The sequence below is a fragment of the Anastrepha ludens genome, chromosome X (assembly GCF_028408465.1).
Source record: "Anastrepha ludens isolate Willacy chromosome X, idAnaLude1.1, whole genome shotgun sequence".
Taxonomy (NCBI): domain Eukaryota; kingdom Metazoa; phylum Arthropoda; class Insecta; order Diptera; family Tephritidae; genus Anastrepha; species Anastrepha ludens.
In genome coordinates, this window is record NC_071503.1 from 80111434 (window position 1) to 80137639 (window position 26206).

The 26206-nt window shown below is 41.7% G+C and overlaps 1 protein-coding gene across 4 annotated transcripts in view; it reads right to left on the minus strand.

Annotated features, from left to right (window-relative positions):
- LOC128870458 (ceramide glucosyltransferase-like) overlaps nucleotides 1-26206 on the minus strand; it is a 134970-nt gene that overhangs the window by 23951 nt on the left and 84813 nt on the right. For all 4 annotated transcript variants that reach the window (XM_054113125.1, XM_054113124.1, XM_054113123.1 and 1 more), the window contains exons 3-5: nucleotides 11701-11842; nucleotides 11431-11635; nucleotides 11255-11367 (exon numbers count right to left, since the gene is read on the minus strand). In XM_054113125.1, the coding sequence (XP_053969100.1) occupies nucleotides 11255-11367; nucleotides 11431-11635; nucleotides 11701-11842 (460 nt within the window). The remainder of the gene's footprint in view (nucleotides 1-11254; nucleotides 11368-11430; nucleotides 11636-11700; nucleotides 11843-26206) is intronic.

Genomic DNA, 26206 nt, shown 5'->3' on the forward strand with positions numbered 1-26206 from the left:
GCTCTGGTCCACCGTTAGGTCCCTGTTCAACCCGACGAAGCGCAACGACAAGGTGGCTATCACCTTCAACGGTTGCACTTCGTCGGACTCGAAGAGGTGCGCGAGTTATTTTAGTCGGCTTTTCATACTGCATCCTTAGGTCGACCGAACCAAACGTCGTGCTACCAGAAGGCTGCACAAACTGACGAACGAAAGTGCGCCACTTACTTTCTCCAGTGATGAGGTTCAGGGGGCCATCACCAAATCAAAATCATCTAGAGGCATTGGCCCTGACGGACTGAACACACTGATGCCGAAGAACCTGGGCCCCTTGGGAGTAGGATTTCTTCTCATTTCTCACAACTCTCCTTTCGCCAATCGTGAAGATACTTGAAGCCCTCCTACTCCCACTCTTCACGAAACATCTGGCCCCAGCCCCACATCAGCATGGTTTCCGACGGGTGCATAGCACCACCACAGCACTCACCGTCATAAACGCCCAGATAAACCGGCGACTTAGCCAAAACCGCCCCTGCGAGAGGTCTATCCTAGTACCGTTGGACTTGAAGAAGGCTTTCGACTCCGTCACCCATTCCACGCTACTAGATGATAATTATCAGTCGACACTCCCGCCAGGGGTAAAGAGGGGGTCCGCCAACTATCTGAGCGGTCGTCACTCGTGAGTGATCTTTCGAGCCACCAGAGGGAGTCTCTCTGGTCTCATACACTGACGACTGGACGATTATGACGTCGGGCAATGACATCGACGGCCTGTGCTTCAAAGTGAACATCTACCTCACCGACCTTTCTCATTTTTGTGAGTGATCTTTCGTGACCAAGCATGAGAACAGAGCAAGATTAAGCAAGGTGGTCCCCAGGGTGGTGTCCTCTCACACTTGCGATTCAACTTCTACATCTCGAAACTCCCCCAGCCACCAGAGGGAGTCTCACTGGTCTAATACGCTGACGACTGGACGATAATGACGTCGGGCAATGACATCGACGGCCTGTGCTTCAAAGTGATCATCTACCTCACCGACCTTTCTCGAGTTTTCACTCCGAGGAATCTTCAACTTTCCCCCACTAAGTCCACGGCGACGCTCTTTACTACCTGAGCAAGGTAAAAGTCGATGACACACCAATTCGAACTGTAAAGAATCCCAAAATTTTGGGTGTAACCTTCGAATGTTTGCTTTCCTTCTCTGCGCACACAACCGTAACTGCCACTAAAGTCCAAAATCGCAACAAGGTCCTCAAATCGCTTGCCGTCAGCACTTGGGGCATAGACAAAGAATTGTTGCTATCGACATTTAAGGCAATAGGCCGGCCGGTTCTAAACTTCGCTGCGCCTGTCTGGTCGCCTGGAACCAGTGACACGCACCGGATAAAACTCCAGCCATGCCAAAACACTGCCATTCGGACAGCGACGGGCTGCCCCCTTATGCCCCTAATACAACACCTTCACAACGAGGCCAATATGTTACCTGTTAAGGAGCATAACAAACTGCTCAGCAAACAGTTCCTGTTAGGGTGATACCGTAGGTTTCACCCTTGCAGACACCTGCTTGAGCCAGAGCCACCTCCCAGACACGTCAAGAGACACCTACTACACTACGCCGACGAGATCCAGGAAAAAACAAACAGACAAGTACTAGACCAGACAGTGTTTAGACAGACATTAAAAGACATTCACCCGGAGACTGTTACCATCTTCATAAGCTCTCGTCCAGAGAATGCCGTAATCGAAGTCCAACCTTGCAGTTGAAGAGCTCCAGCTTCCCCATGAGACCCGCGTAACACTAACACAATTACGTTCTACATATTATAGCAGGTTAAGCTCCTACTTATCCAGAATTGACCCCGACATACCAAGCATGTGTCCGGCATGTGAAGGCACCCCGGACGACACTATCCACCTCTTCACATTCCCTTTAACACCCACTCATCCAACACCCCTCTCCCTCTGGACCAAACCTGTCGAAACAGCATGTTTCCTTTGCCTGACTTTAGATAACCCAGACGAAGATGACAGTTGATATACTCTACACAGACGGGGCTTCTATTACTGCTACATTCACATCACATCAACACCGATAACAATGTCAGCCCTGAAATCCAACGTAGAATCTCTCTTGCCAACAAGTGCTACCTTAGGCTAAGTAGGCAATTGAGTAAAAAAGTCCGAACAAAACTAACACCCTACAAGACTCTCATCATGCCCGTCCTAACGTATGGCGTAGAAGCGTGGACGATGACAAACATCCGATGAAGCGACGCTTGGTTTGAGAGAAATATTTTGCGCAAGACTTTTGGGCTTATGCACGTTGGCAACGGCGAATATCGCAGGCGATGGAACGATGAGCTGTATGAGCTTTACGACGACATAGACATAGCGCAGCGAATAAAGATCCATCAGCTACGTTGGTTGTGTCATGTCGCCGAATGGATACAAACGCTCGCACTCGGAAAGTATTCGATGCGATAGCAGCTGGTGGTAGCAGAGGAAGAGGAATGCCTCCTCTGCGTTGGAAGGTCGTGGAAAAGGACTTGGCTTCACTTGGTGTGTCCAACTTGCGCAGGTTAGCACGAGAAAAAACGACTGACGCGCTTTGTTAAACTTGGCCAAAATCGCGTAAGCGGTTATCGTGCCAATTAAGAAGAGAAGATTCTGCTATATCAAAATATCTTTTCAATACTAGAATTAAGTCCCATTACTCATATCACTCTTTTATTCCAATATCTAAGAAAAATGCTTCCTGCTACGGGAGGCACCTTGACGTAGTACAGGGTCTTAATCGAACCACAAAACGGGTCCAAGCAGCTGAAAGCTCAGAACGACGACTTGAAAACCGAAGCGTGGCACATTTTGAGCAGCGGTGTCGAGAATATAGGGTTCAGGCTTAACCTGAGCATCGACGAGGACTCGTACTCAACGGTAAAATGATGGGCTACCGACTGAATTACCGGTTCAGCTCTGTCAACATAAAGTCATGGAGGCAGAAGGCTGCCGGGGAAAAGGGAGCCCAGCCAAAACGGCATCTGCGTCTACCATACCAACTATGGTAGATATTCCTCCGGATGGGGAACCCAGGCAAGTCACTGGGCGGTCACAGTCCAGGTACTGGAGCAAATGGTTACGGGCGAGGGTAGCGACCCGTCAGCCAAAACGGCATCTGCCTCTACCATACGAACTGTGGTAGAAGTTCCTCCGGATGAGGAACCCAGGCAAGTCACTGGGCGGACACAGTCCAGACCGGTTACTTGACCAGCCCAACCCACTAGACAGGGCTAGTTCTGGATACTGCAGCAGGTTAAAGTCCTTCTTATCCAGAATTGACCCCGACATACCAAACATATGTCCAGCATGTGAAGGCACCCCGCACGACACTAACTATCTTTTCACATGCCCCATCAAACCCACTCATCTAACACACCTTTCCCTCTGGACCCAACTTGTCGAAACAGCTAGTTCCCTGGGCCTACCTTTGGATGAGCTAGACAAAGACGACCGGTGATTACACTACACTGACAGGGCAAAGTTACTGCTACAACAACAACAACCAGCCCAACCCAGACAAGTTACTGGGACGGCTTTCTGGAGGGGTTGCACCGGAAGAGGTGATGCCCTACTTGAATTTATTGTAAGTAATGATTTATAAATACAAAATGTTGGGTGTACACCAACAGATAACAGACAAGGAACAGACAAGTAGTCCTTGATTTGACCCTATGTAAGCAACTGGCTGAAAACCTGGTGTCTGGTTGGAAAGTTTCCTCCGAGCTTTCCTTATACGACCACAGGATCATTCAGATTGAACTAGGAACAGAAGTCACTCACGGAAATCCGAGAAGAAGCCCAAGGAACACAGGTTGGGACAAGTTTAGGAATGTGCTAGGTAGAAATTTACCTAGCATGAGTACGCGGAAAGGTACTAACTATATGAAGCTGGAAGAAAAGGTAGAGTCTTAACGACTCCGTTAATACTGCCTTTGAATGTAGCTGTCCAGAGTCAAGCCAAACGACAAAACGAACACCATTGCCTTGGCAAGGAACAGACAAGTAGTTCTTGATTTTACCCTATGTAACAAACTGGCTGAAAACCTGGTGTCTGGTTGGAAAGTCTCCTCCGAGCTTTCGTTATATGACCACAGGATCATTCAGATTGAACTAGGAACAGAAGTCACTTACGGAAATCCGAGCAGAATCCCAAGGAACACAGACTGGGACAAGTTTAGGAATGTGCTAGGTAGAAATTTACCTAGCATGAGTACGCGGAAAGGTACTAACTATATGACGCTGGAAGAAAGGTAGAAAGTCTCAAGAACTCCATTAATACTGCAAATACGACAAAAAGAAAACATGGAAATGGTCCATGGCAGCCGGTCCTACGTTACCGGAATGACTCGGGTTTTTCCCGACCAAGGAGTGCCGCCCCAATAAGAAAGCCTTGTCTAGTCAACCGTTTATCATCCCCTAAAGGACTATTCACTGGCTAAATCCTTCAGACCAATCAGTGTTACCTCCTTTTTGTTAAAGCCAATGGAGAAAATTATTGATAATGAAATCAGATCAAACACTGTGCGTATAACACCTCTCCATCAAAACCAATATGCGTACAGGGCAGGAAGGTTTACAAACACTACGCTGGATCAGCTATGTACGGAGATCCAGAGAGCTTTTCACTGTGACGAAACAGATCTCCGTGCCTTCCTCGATATCGAGAGACCTTTCGAAAATGAATCTCACTTAGGGGCACTAGAAAAGAGAAACGAGCAGGGAAACATCTGCAGATGGATAAAGTTCCCCCTGCAGAAAAGAATAGCAGAAACCGCAACAGCGTACAGTACTATCCCACTACAAACACGGGGTGTCCACAGAGGGAAGTCTCATCACCTGTGTAGCCCAGTGGAATCCGCTGTCAGGGATACGCGGATTACGTTGTATTTAAAGAGAGAGGAAGATTTAAGAACACTTTTTGCGATATACTGCAAAGAGCTTTCACCAGGAAAAGAGCCTTACCAAAAATGAAAGAGATCAGCATAGACAGGTTGCTATTGATTTCGTCAGCGAAGTTTAGTATCTTGGCCTTGTCCTGGATGGCAAGCTTAACTAGAAGAGGCATGCAGACGCAACCCTGTCCAAAGCAACAAAGGCTCTCATGATCTGCAAACATCTAGCAAGAAAATCTTGGGGCTTTAACCCAAATATCCTCAGATGGATGTATATCATGATAATAAGACCAATAGTGACATACGGAGCGGTCACTTGGGTATCGAGAGTCACTTTATCGACAGTCGGGCAGCGCTAACTAAGCTTCAGCATTTAGCACGCGTGTATATCACGGGAGCGATGCGGACCTGCCCTATAGCTGCGATGGAAGTGATGGTTCAACTGACACCGCTTCATATAGTTACTCAACAATCAGCCAAGCGTGCCCTGCTGAATATTACCAGGAAAGGCGTCGGGAGACGAAGTCATGTCATCTAAGTACATGGAAGTGCTCAGGCTGCAGCGCCCACTTACCCAGCTATCCAGAGATGATATCACTAAGATGATCAAGGTGATCAGTCACTGAGATCAAATCCTCACTGGGCCTTGAGTGTATCGAGAAACTTAATCTAATTGGGTCCAACGACACAGGGGAATAACTCGGAACGAAATAGCGGACGAATAGGCGACAGAGGCTGCAGCATCGCCTTTAATAGGACCCGACCCCTTCAAGGAGAAGCGAAGAACTAGGCCTAAGGGAGGTTTGGTGGCACCAAACTATGAGGCTACATCAGGCGAAGTCCTTACTGGGAGGGTTTAAAAAACTCATAACCCTCCCCCAGGATAATCGGAGAATGAATGCTCACGGGCATACTCACAGACCACTGCGCAGTGCGAAGTCATTCATCTCATTCATTTCATTACCCATTTTCTTCTCTTCTTCTTAATTAGCGCGATTTCAGCCGAGTTTAACAAAGCGCGCCAGTCGTTTCTTTCTCGTGCTAACCGGCGCCAATTGGACACACCAAGTGAAGCCAAGTCTTTCTCTAGCTGATTGTTCCAACGCAGAAGAGGCCTTCCTCTTCCTCTGCTACCACCAGCTGGTACCACATCCAATACTTTCAAAGCCGGAGCGTTTGTATCCATTTGGACGACATGACGCAGCCAACGTAGCCGTTGGATCTTTATTCGCTGCGCTATGTCTATGTCGCCGTTGCCAACGTGCAAAGGTCCAAAATCTTACGCAGAATCTTTCTCTCAAATAATCCAAGCGTCGCTTCATTAGATGTTGTCATCGTCCAAGCTTCTGCGCTATACGTCAAGACGGGCATGATGAGAGTCTTGTAGAGTGTTAGTTTTGTTCGTCGAGAGAGGACTTTACTGCTCAGTTGCCGACTTAGTCCAAAGTAGCACTTGTTGGCAAGAGAGATTCTACGTTGGCTTTCAGGGCTGACTTTATTATCGGTGTTGATGCTGGTTCCTAAATAGACGAAGTCTTTTACAACCTCAAAATTATCACTGTCTGCAGTGACGTGGGTGCTGTTACGAGAGTGCGACGACTGTTTGTTTGAAGACAGGAGCTACTTCCTCTTGTTCTCGTTCACCACCAGACCCATTCGCTTTGCCTCTTTATCCAGTTTGGAAAAGGCAGAACTAACAGCGCGGTTGTTAAGGCCGATGATGTCAATATAATCGGCATACGCCAACAATTGTACGCTCTTATAAAATATTGTGCCTGAGCGATTAAGTTCTGCGGCTCGTACGAGCCTCTCAAACATCAGGTTAAAGAAGTCACAGGGCAGCGAGTCATCCTGTCTGAAACCTCGTTTGATATCGAACAGCTCGGGGAGGTCCTCTCCAATTTTGACGGCGCTGCTCGTATTGAGCAACGTCATCTTGCATAGCCGTATTAGTTTTTTGGGGATACCAAATTCAGACATCGCGGTATACAAGTAACTCCTTTCCGTACTGTCGAAAGCAGCTTTGAAATCGACGAAAAGACGGTGTGCGTCGATTCTCCTTGGCGTATTGTAAATATTTGGTCGATGGTAGACTTTCCAGGTCTGAGGCCACACTGATAAGGTCCAATCAGTTGGTTGACGGTGGGCTTCAGCCTTTCACACAATACGCTCGCTAGAACCTTATAGGCGATATTTAGAAGACTAATCCCGCGGTAATTGGCACAAATTGCAGGATCGCCCTTCTTATGGATTGGGCAGAGCACACTTAAATTCCAATCGGCAGGCATGCTTTCATTCGACCATATTTTGCATAGAAGCTGATGCATGCACCTTACCAACTCCTCGCCGCCAAGTTTGAATAGCTCCCCTCGTCATGGTCGGGTAGCGGAACGACAATTCCACCATTAACGATTAGGGTATCGGGATCTTCACATTCTTTCTGACATGCGCAGCTATCACTGTTTAACAGGTTCGAAAAGTGTTCCCTCCATAATTTAAGACTGCTCTGTATGTCGGTCACCAGATTTCTCTCTTTGTTCTTACAGGAAAACGCCCCGGTCTTGAAACCTTCTGTAAGCCGCTGAACTTTCTGGTAGAATTTTCGGGCGTTGTTCGTATTGGTCAGCATCTCAAGCTAATCGCACTCACGTATTTCGGCCTCTCGGTTCTTCTTTCGGATAATACTTCTCTCTTCCTTTTTTAGCTCTCTGTAGCAATCCCACATGGCTCGCGTTGCGCCCGATCGCAGCGTGGCTCTATAGGCGGAAGCCTTTCTTTCAGCGGCAGCATGACATTCCTCGTCGTACCAACTATTTTTTCGGGCTCGCCGGAATCCGATTTCTTCTTCGGCAGCGGTACGTAGAGAACGAGAAATGTTACTCCATTGCTCGTGCATGCCGGCTTGCTGGGCAGTACTCTCTAAGAGCAGGAGTGAGAGTCGAGTGGCGAATCTTCTGGTTGTCTGTTTGTGAGTGCAACTTTTCGATGTTGAACATTCTTTGGGTAGGTAGATGTACGTTTTTTGCTGCACAGAGGCGTGTGCGCAGTTTGGCTGCAACAAGGTAATGATCCGAGTCGATGTTGGGCCCTCGGATCGTACGTACATCTAATACACTAGAAGCGTGTTTTCTATCTATCACAACATGATCGATCTGGTTTCGCGTTTTTCGATCAGGAGACAGCCAGTATCTTTTTAAGCTGGAATCTGGTGCTGCAGACTACCATGTTTCGGGCCTCGGCGAAGTCGATCAGCCTCTGTCCGTTACCGGATGTTTCGTTGTGCAGGCTGAATTTTCCGACTGTGAGACCAAAAATTCCCTCCTTGCCCACCCTGGGGTTGAAGTCGCCAAGCACGATTTTTATATCGTGGCGGAGGCAGCGCTCATAGGAACGTTCCAAGCGCTCATAGAAAGAATCTTTGGTCGCATCGTCCTTCTCTTCCGTCGGGGCGTGAGCGCAAATTAGCGAGATGGCAGAAAATTGCGCTTTGATGCGGATTATTGCGAGACGCTCGTCCACCGGAGTGAATGACAGTACTTGGCGACGAAATCTCTCTCCCACAACAAATCCCACACCGAATTTGCGCTCCTTTACATGGCAGCTGTAGTAGACGTCGCAAGGTCCCATGTTTTTCTTACCTTGCCAAGTCCATCACATCTCTTGGATGGCAGTGATCTCAGCCTTTACTCTCACGAGGGCATCAACCAGCCGAGCAGAGGCACCTTCCCCATTAAGAGACCGGACATTCCAGGTGCATGCCCTCAAATCAAATTCCTTATTTCGTTTGCATGGGTTGTCATTAGTAAAGGTAGTTCTCATCCGAGGCTTTGTAATTCTTTTCATTGGGGGGCGATTTTGAAGTGGCGGGTCCCAAACCGAGCGCACAACCAGCTATCCTGGAATGCTTCGCCTTCTCACGTTAACTCGCTCTCGAGCGGGTGTTTGGAAGCTACCCAGAGGATACGTGGGCTAATCCCGCACGTTGTGAGCTGCTTGAACCATACGCAGAAGAGAATTTAAGTTCCGAAAGAGAAATTAAGTTCCGCTGTCATATTGGATTTCGATTCACTTGTCTTGACAAAAAAAATTTTTTTCTGAAAATTATTAGCGACAATGATTTAATAATACGTTCACATATACATTAGTCACCTATAAATCCACAAAATGAATCTACCTGTTCACATATGGCAGGTTACCTGCAAAATTGACAATCAACTGTCAATACTGATTTGAGAGGTTTTTCTTCATAGAAATTATTTTGGTGGAATATTTCGATGTTTTTGGTTTCTTTAATTATTACTTACGATATGAAGAAATTACAAGGAGAAGGAATAGCTAATTTAATTGCGCAATTGGCTGCTAATAATAAACAGTTGGAGGAAATCCGTATGCGACGTTTATTGAGGTTGCAAAAAATTATGGCAGCAATACCCATGGGAAATGCGATATTACATTTTATAATAAGTAATAAGAAGACAAAACGTTTACGGACGCACGCATTTTTCTGTAAAATGATTCCATAATTAATAATATTTAAGAAACATTTTTTTGGAATTATTCTACAAACCTTTTTTCTTTGCCGGTATCCATTTCATTTAGTTTTTATTTTGATATTTGTCCTTACAGAAAACACAGGGTTGTATGTCGAAAAGTATCGTTATTATGTAGGATTATTTTATAATCTTAGTTTTTTGGAGAGAAATTTTGTGTGGGAAATCGCGCTTTTTAATTACAGATTTGGAGTTAAGCGCGAAAAGTAGATCATCTACTTATATGTGAACCACCTTTTATAATGGTTTCAGCTTAAGGATAGCACATTTCGAAAGATTATGTTGTTTATCATTATATGAATATCGACAATCATTACAATCGATAATTTTGGACTATGTGATTAATTTTCCAAGCGAATTCGTTCAAAATTTTGTTTTCGATCGCTATTTTCAAACGTTAGGATATCTTCGAAGTTCCTAACTTTATGGAATGGTGTGAATAAATTTCAAGTCGTAATGCAATTAGTTCGATGGATAAACGTCTGGATTGTGCGGTCTCAGTAGCTAAGTGAAACTACATATAATTACTGCTTCCGCACTGCAGCCATCGCATTCATTGGCTCTTAAACACCACAATCACGACATTTTCAATAAAACTCTCAAAGATAATACGGATGTTTTGAAATGGCTTAATTTGAATCAGCCAATACGAAGAACGCGGATTAAGCCTGACATTCTAGATTATTTCTGCTCCAGAGATTAATTCTTCAAGATCTATAGCAACTACTTCATGCTCTTACAAAAACTACCGTTCTAATGATAGGTGGATCCACGTTACCGGAATGACACGGATTTATGTTCGACTTTCACTCTAGCAGTATTCCCTAAGCATTTATTGCAAATTTGGTTGATGCTGCAACGAAAAAAACAGCAAATCACTAGGCCAATCTCTTAGTGTTTATGACCTAAATCAAAAAAAATAACGTTTCTCCCATGATCATTTATCCGTAGCATGTAACGTGTTCATTCCGGCACCTGACAACAAAACGCAAAATGATGCTCCCATGAAGGTCATTGGCCCGAATGCAACTCATCCAGCAATTTATTGATCTTGAGGCGGTACAATGTTCTCCGGGCCAACTAGCTCCCTAATAAATTTTTATCTACGAATCACTTAGGCATATTTTTCACTTAGTTCTTGTTTGAACTAAAAGTAATAAACCATATTACTTTAAAAGTAATGCTTGTTTGTTGGACCACATGTATACTAATAATTATTATTTTTATATAACCTAGTAAAATAGTATTTCACCAAAATCAAAGTATGTGTGTAGTATATAAATAAATATAAGTATATAATTAACGCGCACATTCTTTGGTTGTGTTTGGCTGACAGATTCCTTCACCTTGCGACGTATGTACATGTTGATGTTGTTTCGCAAATGGCTGAACCTACAGTTTTAGGCTGCCTACAATTGAATGACGAATTTTATGAGAAACTTTTTAATGGCAGAAATACACTCGCAGGTTTGCCATCGCCTTTCCAGGTGTGACGGCTATTAGAAAAAACCTTTTCTATCACTAGGTGTTTTATGCCCACAATGGATTTCAGAGCGGGATCCTACCGAATGGTAGTCACTCTCCGAAATCAACGTAACTAAAACTAAACCAAAGCTACAAGTTCTGATTATATTCCCAAGGCATTCCATTGCCACGTTTCTTCAACACTGCAACATATTAAAATATGGCTTTAGAACATGTAATAAATTTTTAACATTTTATCTTCCTCAGGGGATCCGGTTAAAGAACAGTTAATTAGGTTAAAGTTTTTTTACCTTTTCAAAAGTAGCAGCAAAGCCCTCACGGTCACATGTAAACGGCATTTGATGTACGAGCGCATATTTGTCTGTCATGTTATTTACCATATCAAGAAGCGTATCAGTCTTCACTAGAACAAAAATAAAACCAAATTAAATCGTTGAACTTGTTTTGGATATTACAGGTATATTACTTTTAATGCCACTATCTGATATCATGATCAGTTCATACTTAGCAGCCACATAACCAGGTTGCATGTTATTAATTTTTGGATTGACGCCGACCTTGGTGCCACCCATATACAAAGAAGCGTCCACTTGAGGATATTTCGTCATTAAGCTTTGTACAATGTTAATAGCTGGATCTACGCTATCTTCTATACAAAATAATAACTCATACTAAAACAAACAACATATTACAGCATAACTATATGAAGTGCACACATACATCAATTGAAACATACCACTGGGTAATCCATTTCAAAAAATGTTTCGAGGTTATGTTCCAAATTTGGGTCGATGCCCATGAGTGGTTTTAATATAGATACTGCAGGCAGCGGAACTTCATTGGGAAATTTGCACAATTTCTTGTGAAGCTTAAATTTCCTAAAAAAAAAGAGAGTAATATTTAATAAATTTTTAAGTAAGGTAACTAAATGAGTGACTAATAATATATATTATATTACTTAAATTATATATGCCTTCTTCTATATTGTGGTAATTTATCCGGTCACTCAAATGTGGATTAGTGGATACCGTAGCTTAATCTTTCCATGATTACCATTCGGTTAGTTCCTGGTTCAATGAATCTGTGGATATGGAACATCAAGTTTTTCTAACAGCGGTCGGCCCTCGTTGGGCAATGTCAAATATCTTCAGGAAAATTTCTTTCTTCTTGACAGTCAAACAATTTCGAGTTTGTGAAATTTGGTGTAAGTCATGATGCTGGCCAAACATATGTTTTTTTCTGTGGTATGACCTTTGGTAAATTTTTCGCTAAAGCGATTATTTCTGATATTTTCCTTAAGAAAATTTTAAACAATTGTTATTTAAAGTTATCAGAGAGTTTTGCAAGCTTCGGGTAAAATGGTAATCTTATGATGCAAGGTCAAGACTATGAGGGAAGCGTCACATCAATTCCCAACAGAGTTTAAATATTTTCAACAAATTACCAAAGATGGAATTATCCTTGCGTTATATGCGAAGAACATAATAGCTTTTCTTATTGCCAATACTGGCAGTTTTGTTCTAGATGCAGCAGTTCTATTAATTGTTGATAGAAAAGCACAGAAAGCACAACACCTTTCCAACCCCAGCTAATTAATAGCATAACCTCCTCTTGAAGTAGGTATGTAGTTTTTTCAAGCTTCAATTTTTTACTAAAAAATATTTGCTATTGTCTACCCAATATTAAAAATACTCGATATCTAACAGTAATAAAGAATTTGTGTGTATTTTAAGATTATTGCCCGCAACATTGAAATTTTTATTGATTTTTAATTTCTAAGAACCGAGGTCAGATACATTTATTTATTTTTATAAATTTTTTACGTGCCTTCCATTATAAGTGGCATTTGGATAACTTCCTTAGCAACATTGTTTTCTGGTTCGCCACCTTACATGGCAAGATATCCTAGGGTCGTTATATGTATGAAGTGCGATTCTCAACCCAAACAAGGCCCTATTCACCAAGATAAGGCGTTATAACCATGACAGCACTTTTAGCTAAGGTGTTGAGGAACCCGTGCCGAGAGCTGCATGACTGGAAGTGCGTAAATAACGGCCCTCTCCGATGTTCAGGCAAGGCCGGTTATAGCAAGTGTCTTACCACAGTATGCTGCCGCGGTGGACTATTTCCTTCCGTGCATACTCATGGGACCAAAATTAGATATGGAAAACAAAACAAAAAGGGAACAACAAAAACTGAGAGTGTGCTGAGCACACTTTCAGAAGACGAGCTGCTGGCTTCCAGCCAGGACACAGTGGTCGGACCCAGCACGTCGAATGCTCATCATAGCACTTTATTGCACGGCTACAGCCAAAAGCTCAGCACGTATAATCCTCTTCTCCGGCGACCTCTGGGTCGTTGCTCAAAGCGCGCTAGCTGAGAGCCAAATTCATTCCGGCTAAGATAAAGATAGCTAACAGGGGACAAGGTCAGATATGAGACCGTAGTTTTGGAGTATGAAACCATGGCCGCGAGCAAAAAATCACACATTAATCCTCGGAACCAGCCTGCGGCTAAGCGTAACCAATCACAAGATGTAAGCGGGCGTGTTGCTAAGAAAATAAAAAAAATTCTCGACTCAAGGCGTTCAGGGCCCTACAACAAGTGCGATGGTTGCGGCTGCGAGGGTTGCTCTTTCCGACGCGGGGGATATTTGCCGCGGGTGTAGGGTGATCAAGTGTGCCGATGAGTTCTCAAAAAGTTTTCTGGAGAAGTAAATTGCTAAGGTCTGCAATGCCTGGGAGGGGCTCTCCCTTAAGCTCATCCCTGCTTGGGAGATCCCTAGGAGACAACAGCCCGCATTTGGCTACCGAAGGTTAAGCTAGAGAGTCCGAAGATCCTCCATTGCCTCAAACTTGAAAACTCTGAGGTTCCTATGGGCAATTAGTCTGTGATCAAATTGGAGAAACCTTAGAAAAACAGTTCGACAGCAGCAGCGTTGCTTATTTCTGAAAAATCCCTGAAGGAAAAGAAACAGAAACTCTGTTTTGGCCTCAGGATGGCCCAAGTTAAGATCTTCCGACGCGTCTGGTACTCCGGGTGGCCACCTGGACGGAATAGGGTAGCAAATCAGCCCGATGAACTACGGCCGCCTGCGGTGGGGGCGGTGCCTGAGGTCAAGAGTTCCATGAAATCCTCCGACGCTAGGGAGGTCATGGAGCATGTTTAGGTGAGCAGCCTTTCACAAAGTAATGTTAAGGGCAGCTCAGATTAACCAAACGGTTGGCAGGAGGTTCTTGATATCAATCTCTCGACTAATTCGCCTACCATTAGGGTTAATAGTTGGAACATATTGAACAGGCGAACCTTTTCGTACTCATCCACTAATCAACTGGACAAGCAGGCGGAACACATGCAACGAACCTATCCTTTAGCAAGAACGACTTTCCTCCCTCGTGGAGCAAGACGGTGACCGACTTGAAAAAGAAGGTTAGAAGGGTTTTTAACGAACGCTACCAAACTAAACGAACGCTACTAACTTTAAAAATTTCTGTGTTATTTTCGGAATCACGGAATCAGCCTTACACGAGCTTGTAGGTACTGTGGAAAAATATCTGGAGTGAAAAAAATTCACTTTGGCGGCCTTCATAGATATGGAGTGCTTTTAGTAACATTAGGCCGAAGCCACTTGTCACAGCATTAGATAGACTACATGTGAAAAAACCTATCTGTCTCTGGATCTCGTCCTTACTTTGCTGCAGGGAAGTTAATGCGGTGGCAATAGGGGATAAAGTCACTAGATTCGTGCACAGGGGACCCCGCAGGATGGTGTTCTTTCGACCCTAATTTGGCTAATTAAAAAAATAAATAATTGGCGCGTACACTTCTGTTAGGTGTTTGGCCGAGCTCCTCCTCCTATTTGTGGTGTGCGTCTTGATGTTGTTCCACAAATGGAGGGACCTACAGTTTCAAGCCGACTCCGAACGGCAGATATTTTTATGAGGAGCTTTTTCATGGCAGAAATACACTCGGAGGTTTGCCATTGCCTGCCGAGGGGCGACCGCTATTAGAAAAATGTTTTTATTAATTTTGCCTTCACCGAGATTCGAACTAACGACCTCTCGGTGAATTCCGAATGGTAATCACGCACCAACCCATTCGACTACGGCGGCCGCCAATTTGGCTAATTGCTATTGACAAAGTTCGGAAGATATTAAATAAGGGTGGGGTTAAGGTAGTAGCATATGCCGATGACTTGGTCCTAATGCTATCGGAAAGTATTGGCTGTACTTAGTCGCTGGGCTGCCACGGCGTCCGAGTCAACTCTGACAAAATGGAGTTGGTGCTATTTACAAAACAAAAAAAAAAAAAATTACCTTCACTCTTTAGACTTCCCAAATTAAACAATCGCGTTCTCCCGCTTTCATCGAGCGTTAGGTATCTTGGAGTGATACTTGAAGCCCAACTCCATTGGAAGCTACACCTTGAAAATCGAGTAAAGAAGCTCGACATAACCTTATATTCCTGCAAATCTATGTTCGGCAAAAGATGGGGACTCAAGCCACAGGTAGTTCTGTGGATGTACAACGTAGTGGTTCTGCCAATTTTAACGTACAGATGACTGGTTTGACATGGTAGAATTTTTTTCGCAAATTGGAGCTTGAATGTGCTAGGGCAATCTTCCCAAATAGGCAAGATTGAATAGAGGGAAAAATCTGCACCGAAGCTTCTAAGATGGAATCGGAGCAGGAGTTTTCTCTAAATCAGCCAATTTATCTATCTCCTTTAAACTGCCGAATACTGCTAGTGTTTTTCAGGCAAAAATCTGGCATGCAAAATGCTTAGGGAACGTGGGACCAAGGGAGATATTACCATTTTCTCCGATAGTCAAGCCGCGATCAAGGCTTTGACGACGCCATGGTGCAGAACTAGTAAACTCCTGTAAGGAGGAGATCCAATCTCTGTGCAGGTAACATTTCTCTGATCTGGGTTCCAGGACATAGGAGCATAGAGGGAAATGAAATTGCTGATGAGTTTGCCAGGAAGGGGACTGAATTAGCCCCAGGGCCCTGCTCATCGGTATCCCCCTGACAGTGGTTAAAGGGGAATTGCACAAATTATTTCTGAGGAAAGCGCAGAATAGATGGAGCTCCATTTCTTCATGTGCTATTTCGAAACCTTTTGGCCTCAGTACAATATATGAAGGGCTCAGAAAGTCCTTTGGTCCGCTCATTGGACGATCGGGATACACGCGGAAAAGCAAGTTTTACCATTTAACCCCCATTGCAGAAGCTATGGGGAAGTTTCAGAGAAGGAGACTGTTGAGCGCTTTCTCTGTAAACGTTCGGGTTTAGCAGCTAGTCGATTAAGGTCACTGGGTGCTCCTTTCTTCGAAACCTGGGCCAATGTGCCAACAGCTCTGATTAGCTGTAGATATCTTCCTGTTGTAAGTCTAATAATGGTATCAAAACGGCGCTTTAGTGCTACTTGGGGAGTGCTAGTGTAGGACTTCAACCATTTCACCTACCTGCCTACCGACCTAGTGATTGAAGCAACTGTCTTATTTTGTTTGAGTGGAGGAATTGAATTGCTGCTCTATTACTGCGTAAGTCCATGCACTATTTAAGAAATACCTATCAGTGAAATAACCAGCTGGATTTTTTTTATTTTTATTCTAGTATTATTTTTTGTTAGGTTTTACTGGTTTTGGGACATTTATATTTGATGGATGAATCAAAATTTCTTTAATGCTTGAAGTGTTCATGTTGTTGTTGTAGCAGTAACCAATAAGTGTTCATGTTGTTTTGGTTGGTTCTTTTGTAGGCATATGTATGTATATGTATTCAAGTGCAGAAGGTATTGTGTAGTGCGAGAGTGTATGTTATAATTGATTTGGCTACCAAATTTGCTGCGCCGCTCTGCAGCAAGGTCTCCAAATCTTTAAATTGCGTAGGTGTTGGAAGTCCCGATGCCGTTCCGTAATATTCTGTGCCGAACAATTCCTTCCTTGAATGAGCGACATATAAAATTAGCGGCTCCTCTTGCTTAATGCATATTACCTTATGTAAGTTGTGAACTTAACTTAGATGGATGGAAATTTTTATTTTACTTGTTCATTCGATCGTAGATTTCTTGTGAAGGTAACTCCCAATATTCGCATTGTTTTAACACCGATGTTAACATTTCTGGTTGCCATACTGGTGAAGTTGCAATTTTTCGTTTTGGTTGTTGTTGTTGTAGTTCATCTCAGAGGTCAAGATCTTCCATTATATCCTCAGGAACGACTGTCCCACTCATGTATGTTTGCATAGAGAATATGCGAACTTCTGCTCACTTCCTCTCTTGTACCAGAGGCTGGGCAAAGTTAACTAACCTTACTTATCGTCATCACCAGGTGTAGCCCTTAGACAAATTTTTGAGTGTTTTTAGTCCAGTATTCGTTACTTATTTTGATATGCAGTTAGTTATACTGTTACTCCCTGGAATTTTGTCAATGTTTATTTGTCTTTTCTGAATAATTTCGGTGTTTTCATGGTTCTCACTTTTTCTACAAGCTTTTTGTGTCTATATTAGGATTAAGTGAGCTAGTGAATCGCTTCCAGGTGTTTCGCCTGCGAGCACACTCTCCTTACTTGTGCATACACCCTTTATAATTCAACTTTCTGGAAATTTTTCTTTCTTTTACTTTTTTCAAGAAGCTGCTCTTTGGGCACTGTTTGCTTGTTCGCATCGATTCAGTGGCCGCTTCTCCTATAATACTTTCAATTTGTGCAGCTTTGCGGTTCATGTTAAGCGATTTCATAAAAGTCTTTGAAACAACCCTGTTTTGTTTTTGTATGAGTAGAGTTCGCAAGTGGCTTTGTGTTCTTTGAACTCTTTTACGAATTTTTTGGTATATTTGAGATCCCCCTTTGTATGAGAATAGGAAATTGTCGTTGGTAATTGATATTAAGCCTTCTATGTAAGTCTTGCTATTAAATCTTATTTCTTGTATTTGGAAGTCTCGGTGACCCATTGCTTAATATTGCTAGTTGCCAATCATGTGGAAGTTCTCCTCATTTACGTCCACTGCAAAAGTTGTATTGGGATCCCCACAAGGTGTACTGGACGTTAAAGTCTCCAGTAATTGTAATCGATGGGACCGTCTCTGGCCGGATATATGTAAATCCGAGTCGTACCCGGTGATGTAGAACCGACTACCATGGGAATTTTTTTTTTCTTGAAAGAGAAGTTAATTTAAGCAGTTTTTTAACCTGTGTATCGTTTTTTTTTATGAAGTAAATCGCTGTTGGAGGTTACGTGGTTTAAACGTTAATTGTATATTTAACAAAGATTGCAATCCCAGCCTTTGCATATGTACCATTTGTTTAAGTCTGTTTTTATTGTTGTAGCAGTGGTGGAACAGAGAATTGAAAAAGCTCAAAGATAAATTAAGGTCAACTTTTACGGCGTACGTCAGCCATACAACGAGGAACGAAAGAAATATATGCAAGCACTAAAGAAAATTGGTATCTTGGCAATCCTACTGTACTGAGTAAGATACTGTCTAAAGAACACTTCAGTCTGATCTTTATTAGAAGCGAAGTTGGGAAGTAGACAAGCTCTGCACAAGAATCACTAGAAGCGTTAGTTAAATGATACTTTCTTGTGGGTAACTCGTATGACATCCCAAGAATCTGTAATGTCCAAAAGCCTCCAACAGAAAACGAAATAGATTCAATAGTAGATACAGAAAATTTTGAGCCTTAGCCTTAGTTTTGAGCCTTATAAATCAGCTGCTCCAGATGGCATTATGCCAATTAGGCTTCAAAAGCATTTGGAGCACACGCAAATCTGGCTCTTAAGCATCTTTAAAGCATGTCTTCGCTTAAATTATATCCCCGAGAGCTGGAGAAGAGTTCAGGTAGTCTTCATACCTAAGGCGGATAAGAAAAAACACGAAGTAGCGAAGGATTTTCGACCGATTAGTCTTACCTGCATCCTCCTTAAAAGGCTAGAACGAGTTTTATATATATTGGGTTGGGGAATAAGTTCATAGCATTTTTTTATTTTCTTTTATTTTACAACTATTTGTTTACCGTTTGGCAAAGTATTCATTCGATAGAACTTTTTCTGCTCTACAAAACAATGTTAGATGTATTTTTTATTTGTTTTGCGGCTTAGAAATGGAATAACCAGGAGCCAAAAATCAACGTTTTCGACACCTGCTCCTATGCTTTTCCTCAGGGTCAAAAAGCTGCTGAAGCAGCCCGGGACATTTGCGACGTGCATGGAGAAGTTGTCATAGGCAAGTCTACATCACGAAAATGGTTTGCAAAGTTCAAACATGGCGACTTTGACGTCGATGACTCGTACCGCAGCGGAAGGCCTTCTGGATCCGATTAAGAACGTCTGAAATCACTTTTGAAGGAGAACGATCGCCAAACCAGTTGTGATTTGGCAGAAGAAATTAACTGCGATATGATCTATGCTATGCTAATATATTTCGGTACTTTTTAAAACATCCGTGACCGCTCAGCAGTTGCGTCGCATAGAAGACAACTTTCCCATGCTTCCTTCGATACCATTTCGTTACTTCACCTTATGTCAGTTTGTGTGTCCAACTACCATTTTTTGAAAGGTCCCAGCATTGCTGCCACTCTTTGATGGTTTTCTTCTTCTTTAATAACACCGAGCGGTATTTCTCGCGCTAGATTATACAGCTTCTGCAGCTCTTTGACCGAGAGATATATGGTATAGGGATTTTCCTCGATATGAAATCATCTGAAACAATGCGATAAGCGCATCTAAGCGCGTTTAGTCTATGTGTGGTTCATATTTCTTTCATACGCTATTTGTTCGCATTTGCCCAGATCGGCGCTGCGTATGTTATCACGGATGTGGTGACAATTTAAAGCAGCTGTCGTTTTTCTTACCGATGTCCTCCTAAGGGGGAAGGTGATGGTAAATTGGAGGTTTTCAAGCAGAAAGTCTTTCCGGACCATAGCTGGATCTTGGAGTTTGGAAACGGTTCACGAAAGTAGTAGGAAACAGGATAGGAAGGATTCCGAGATCAATAAATTCACTCTCACAGAAAACATTGAGAGTAGGGTCACAACATTGGAGAAGACATTTAGTAGGGCCTACAAAACGTCGTGTTCAGTTAAATATAACAAAAAATCCTGTCCTTTTTGGCGAAGCAATGAGCTCTCAAAATTAAGGGAAGAAGTCAGATGAAAATTTAATCTCAGCTACTCAACAGGCAATTGGCAATTGTACAGATAAAGTCGGAGACAATACAAGAAGACAATCAGGGCCGCAAAGAAAGGGAGCCGGAAAGATTTCTGTTCCTCTATCGAATTTACCAGAGATTCTGCGAGGCTTAGCCGTATTTTGTCCAACAATCATTCAATGCTTTCTTGGGTCAAAAGACCAGATGGTACTTGGACTTCTACTGCAGAAGAATCTCTAGAACTTCTCATAAATACCCATCTTCCGGGATGCTGCGCTCATGACAGTGATGTTGAGAGAATCCGGCTGAGCCGATATGACCCAAAGCATCTTGACGATGTAATAGTTACGAAACAGAAGGTTGCATGGGCAATCAAATCATTTTCACAAATAGCTAGAAACTTGTTAGAGTCGTCTTCATACCAAAGGCAGGTAGAAGAGGACATGAATTAGCGAAGGATTTTAGGCCAATTAGTCTTTCGTTTCCTTTTAAAAACTTTTGAACGGCTTTAAGACATACACATTACAAGCTCTCTGGTGAGCTCTAGTATATCAACTCGACAACACGCTTACCTCAAAGGCAAATATACGTCGACAGCGCTTCATAGAGGAGTCTCTCGTAAACAAACAGTATACCATTGCAGCTTTTCCAGAGATAGAAGGCGCATTTAATAACGTTAGTACTAATGCTATCCAAAGGACGTTAGTATACCTTGTGGCTAAAAAATTAGATCAGCAATTAGATCATCTCTATGCTAGAAACCAGGATCATCAAAGCTAATATGGGTAATATCAACATAACTAAGAGGGTCCATAGGGGTACTCCACAGGGGGGAGTATTCTCTCCGCTTCTGGTTATGTGTCATTAGCAAAATCTTAATAGAACTTAATAGAGGTGGGGTAAAAGCGGTGGCGTACGCTGATGATGTGGTGCTGATGGCGTCAGGACTGTGTCCTAATACGATAAGTGGGATCATCCAAAGAGCGTTGGGCAAGCTTAACTCTTAAGCCACAGGCATACATTGTGTTTGGTGGAGAGCTCTAGGGAGAGACCGCAATAACAATTATTTGGCAGAATACAAAGATCAGTGCAATAACGGTGGGTGCAATCAGATAATGTCCTAGGGAGCCTCTAAATGCACTGACACACGTTATTCCAATAGACCTATATAAAGGGCTTTCCAATAAGAGGTGCTATTTTGATATTCAAAGAATGGTTTCGTTGCTTGTGTGGCATGTAGCGCTGTCTTGTTGAAAATAAACGTTGTCCAGATCAATACCATCCAATTCCGGCCATAAAAACTCGTTAATCATCTCTCGATAGCGCAATCCATTCACTGTAACTGTTGCTCCAGTTTCCTTTTCGAAAAAGTAAGGTCCAATGACTTCGCCGGACCATAAACCGCACCAAACAGTCACACGTTGAGGATAGAGAGACTTTTCAAGAATAACTCTTGGATTTTCTGAGCCCCAGATCACAATTTTGCTTGTTGACGAAGCCACCGAGGTTGAAATGGGCCTCATCGCTCAAGATTATTTTTCGATGGAATTCCGGATCATTTTTTAAGCATTTTAACGATCCAATCAGCAAAGACAGGACGTTGTTGATGATCGGCCGGCTTGAGTTCTTGTGTTAACTGGACTTCATAATTCCAAAGAACGAAAAGGAATGGACAAACCTGGGGTTTTCTCAACACTTTCGGCTACAACAGCAATATTTTCGGTTGTTCTTGAGCGACGTGCACGGGTTTTATTGTTCATATCACTAACTTGTTCCAACAGCTCAAATTTTTGCACCAATTTCTGTATTGCGGTCCGTTAAGGTGCTTAACGATGACCCAAAAATGTCTCTGCCAAATTGCCATCATTTTTATAGTGAATTTTAATAATTTCAATGCGTTGTTTAAGCGTGTGTCGTTCCATTTTTATTAATGTTATTGGAAAACCCTTTATTAAGAAGACGGCATCCATGAGTTCATTTAGGTTAAATGAAGTGGGTCGCTGGAAAAAATACTTACGGTCTTGCCAGTCTATTATTGCGACAAACTCACTTAACCTCGGAGAAGCTGACTACATCGTCCCGACGGTAACATTCAATAGGAATTTTGCCACTCTCTTTTCATTTAACGAGGGATGGACTAAAGGATTCTCACTTCACAACTTCGACACTACAGTCTATACAGTTGACTCTAAAACGGATTGTGGTATTGGAGCTGGTATTCTCATAGACTAAAAATTTAAAAATCTATAGGTCTCCCTAATGCCTGAAGTGTCTTCCAGGCGGAAGTACTTGCAATTGGGTAAGCTTGTAGGTTACTAATCGCAGATTTCTCTTTTAAAGACAATATAGCTATTCTTTCGGATAGCCAAGCTACAATCTAGGAACTGGCTTCAGCTACAACACCCTCTAAAGTGGTGGAACAAAGTAGAAATAACCTTACCACCTTGAGTGAAAACCACAAAAGTTACCTTAATATGGGTCCCGGGACATCGGAGCATTGAAGGTAACGAAAAAGCAGATGAACTGGCAAGAGAGAGATCTGCCATGAATAACACTCCTGCAGAATCGGTATTCACACCATTAGGTGTAGTCAAGAATACAATTTCCCTAAAATACTTCCGAAACGTGGATTGTAGGTGGAGAAACCAGACGAAATGCAAAATTAGCAGAACATTATGGCTCATCTACAGCCTCAAACAATCATCAACATTGAAACGACGGGACGCCTGGAGACTAGCGACAGTCATAACTGGCTTTTAGTCTGTCGGAGAACAAGCAGCCAAAATGGGCACCCCTCACAACACATACTGTCCAAGTTGTCAACAATCGAATTAAAAGGAAACAGTCTTCCATTTTCTCTGTGGATTCCCTACCCTATGGAAGGGCAGAATTTAGCCCTGAGCAAACCGCCGTTCGAAAAAAACTAGTTTTATCAATTCCCAGGAGGTTACAATCGGTAGTAGATGCTGTTAACATGAAAATAGTCATGTTCATTTATTTCATCTTTTATTTTGCTGATATGTGAAAAGAATTTTGAGACAGGGCCGAATATAACAGTAACGAAGCTGAAAATGAAGAGAAAAACTTCTAGAAGCAGTATTTACTTCACTCTTACGACACTAAGAAGTTACTTTCGGAAGTATCGCATGCGAGTCTTTATAGACATAACGTCTACGGAGAACAGTATTTCCGGAAGGTGAGAAAGCGATTTCGCGATAAGAAATGTTGTCTGGAAGGTGACATTTCTCTCATGTCACTGCTTTGTGTGTATACGGTATTTTCTTCTTGGCTTGTATTGCTTATTGGTGTCATTCTTGATGTGCTTTGTTTAACTTCGTCCGATGTTTTTGTATGTGATGCTACAATGATAGATAAAATTTTTCTTTGAATCTTATTTGGTTTTGATTTTAGTTTGGTTGTTTGTTACTATTTTATTTTTTCTTGATTTCGAATGTTATTTATAGGTTGGGTAACTGGTGAAGTAGGGTGGTTCTTGGTTTCTGTTTGGTTTGCTGCTGATGAAGGCTTATTAGATTATGTCACAGGCTTGCTATTGTTCACCTTCTAGGCTTCACGTTCAGTGCACCGGACTTCAGTTTTGATTTTAATAACCGGTCTGTGCAGTTTTGATTTCAATAACCGGTGTGTGCGGTCTAAGGAAACTAAAGGGTTTTCCAATAACAGGTGAATCGATTGCGGTATCGAGATATGTGTAGGAAAAAAGGTGGTTCGTTATCTTTAAACACGTTTAGTCTTTGTCTTTTGATATGGAACTGAATCCAATCTTTTATTTCAAAAATTACTTAGGCTAAATACATGCTGCTTATACATAGAGTTCTGCCGCTGAGAGCAGCGACAGAACGGGAGAGCGTAGTATGCATGTATGTATGTATGTTATTGTATATACATGCAGAAGGCATATATATAATGCGCTGGGACCGAACGGTCGAAGCGTCAAAGTGCTTGCACTGCAGATCCCACGCTGCAGGCCAGTCCGCATAAGTGACGGATCATATTGCTGCACTTATATATTTGATTGTATAAACATAGCAACAAAGTGTCGCTATGTTGTGAGTATGGCATATGACCACTTGATGTATTGTATACTCTACAATACTGTGGGCATATGCTTATTAGGCATACAACATACTACAAGGCATACAACATACTACACCTCCCTTTTTTTAAAAAATAACGTAATATTATGGAGTTATTTAATTTTATAATTATATGTATTGTTAATTATATATATTTAATGTATTATTATTATTTTTTTTTTTTCAAATCTTTTTATTTATATATAACGTTTTTGTATATATATGTATGTAAATTTTTAATTTTATTTAGTATTATAAATTAGTGGAAATATTATTTGTATATATATATATATTTTCTTTTTTTTTTTTATTTAATTTTCTTTTTTTTTTTTTTGGTTGATCAGACCTTTTTCTTGTCTTTATTTATTTATTAAACAATTTTAACCTATCTTTATGAACTTTCTGTTCTTTATTTTTGTTATTTCTTATTGTTATATTATCTTTATTATCTATATCTATGACCTCAAATGGTCCTATATATGAAGAATCTAGTTTGTGTCCTGCTTCATTTTTTAACCAAACTTTATTTCCTATTTCTATGCTTACATCTGATATTTTATTGTCATAAAATTTTTTATTTCTTTACTATTCTCTAGTGCTATTCTTGCTCTTTTATATGCTATTTCTAATCTAAACTTAATTTCTTTAGCGTAATCCTCTTCATTATATAATGGTTCTATTTTAGTTGTATTATTAAAATCTGTGAACTGTCTTGGTAATCTTCCAAATACTAGTTCGTATGGACAATAGCCGTGTGTTACCGAGGGTGTTGTGTTGAAACAGTATGTAAAATATTGTATCCAAACATCCCAATCGGTTTTGTCTGTTGATATGTAAGAACGAACGTATTCATTAAATGTTCTATGACTTCGTTCTACTGTTCCTAAAGTCTGGTGATGATGTGCGGTAGACGTTATGTTATCTATCTTTAAATATTTGCACAAATCATTTATTATTGAATTCTTATATTCTGTTCCCATGTCCGTAATGAACGTCTTCATTGGACCGTACTTTAGAATAAAGTTTTCAAATATAGCTTTGGCAACAGTTGTTGCGCTTTTGTTTGAAATTGGAATGGTTACTAAATACTTTGTTAGATCGCATATTAGCGTAACTGCATATTCATTGCCATTCTCTGATAGTGGTAATGGACCTATAGTATCTACAATTACCCTATCAAAAGCTATAATTGGTGTTTCAGTTAATGTCAATGGGGTCTTTATATGTTTTGTTGTTTTGGATTTTTGGCATTTTGGACATTTACGTACGTACTCTTTGACATAACGAGTCATGTTTTTCCAGTAGTAATGTCTTTTTATTTTAGCTAGCGTTCTTGTAATGCCATTATGACCTCCTTGAATTGGATCGTCATGAAATTTAGACAGTATCGCTTCTTGATCTTTTTCTTTATCTATTAGGGTCACCGGCTTGAGTAGCGCTACTCTTAAAATATTCAGAATTTTATTGCCCATATTTTTAAAAGATTCAATTGAAACTAATTCAAAGATCTTTTCGCTCGGTGCCACTTTGAGTTGGTTAATCTTAAGTATACCGGCTTGCATTTCAAGCCTTTGGAAGAGCTGACCTAAGTCAAGTTTTCCATTGGTGTACAGATCGCTAACATCAATTCTTGCTATAATTGTTCTTCCACGTTTCAAAAAACATATCTCATTTTTTATTAGCAAGGCCACTACTTTTCGTACTTCGTCATTACAAATGACTTCATATACGTTGGGCTTAGAAGCGTTGTCAAGAGTTTGCGTAGGCAAATCTACTTGTACATTTCCTGCGCAGGAATTTTTCTGTCTATGGCCCCTATTATGAGTTACATTCGATCTTCGATATTCGTTGGTTGTCGAAGATCGAAAATCGAATGTCAATTTGGTATTATGAGCGGTGCAACCCTATAAAAATTTTCGTTGTTTACCGAATTTAGAGTCGAATGCAATTTTGCTTTCGATTGTGTAGCGTATTGTGGGAAAACTTGTTAAAGT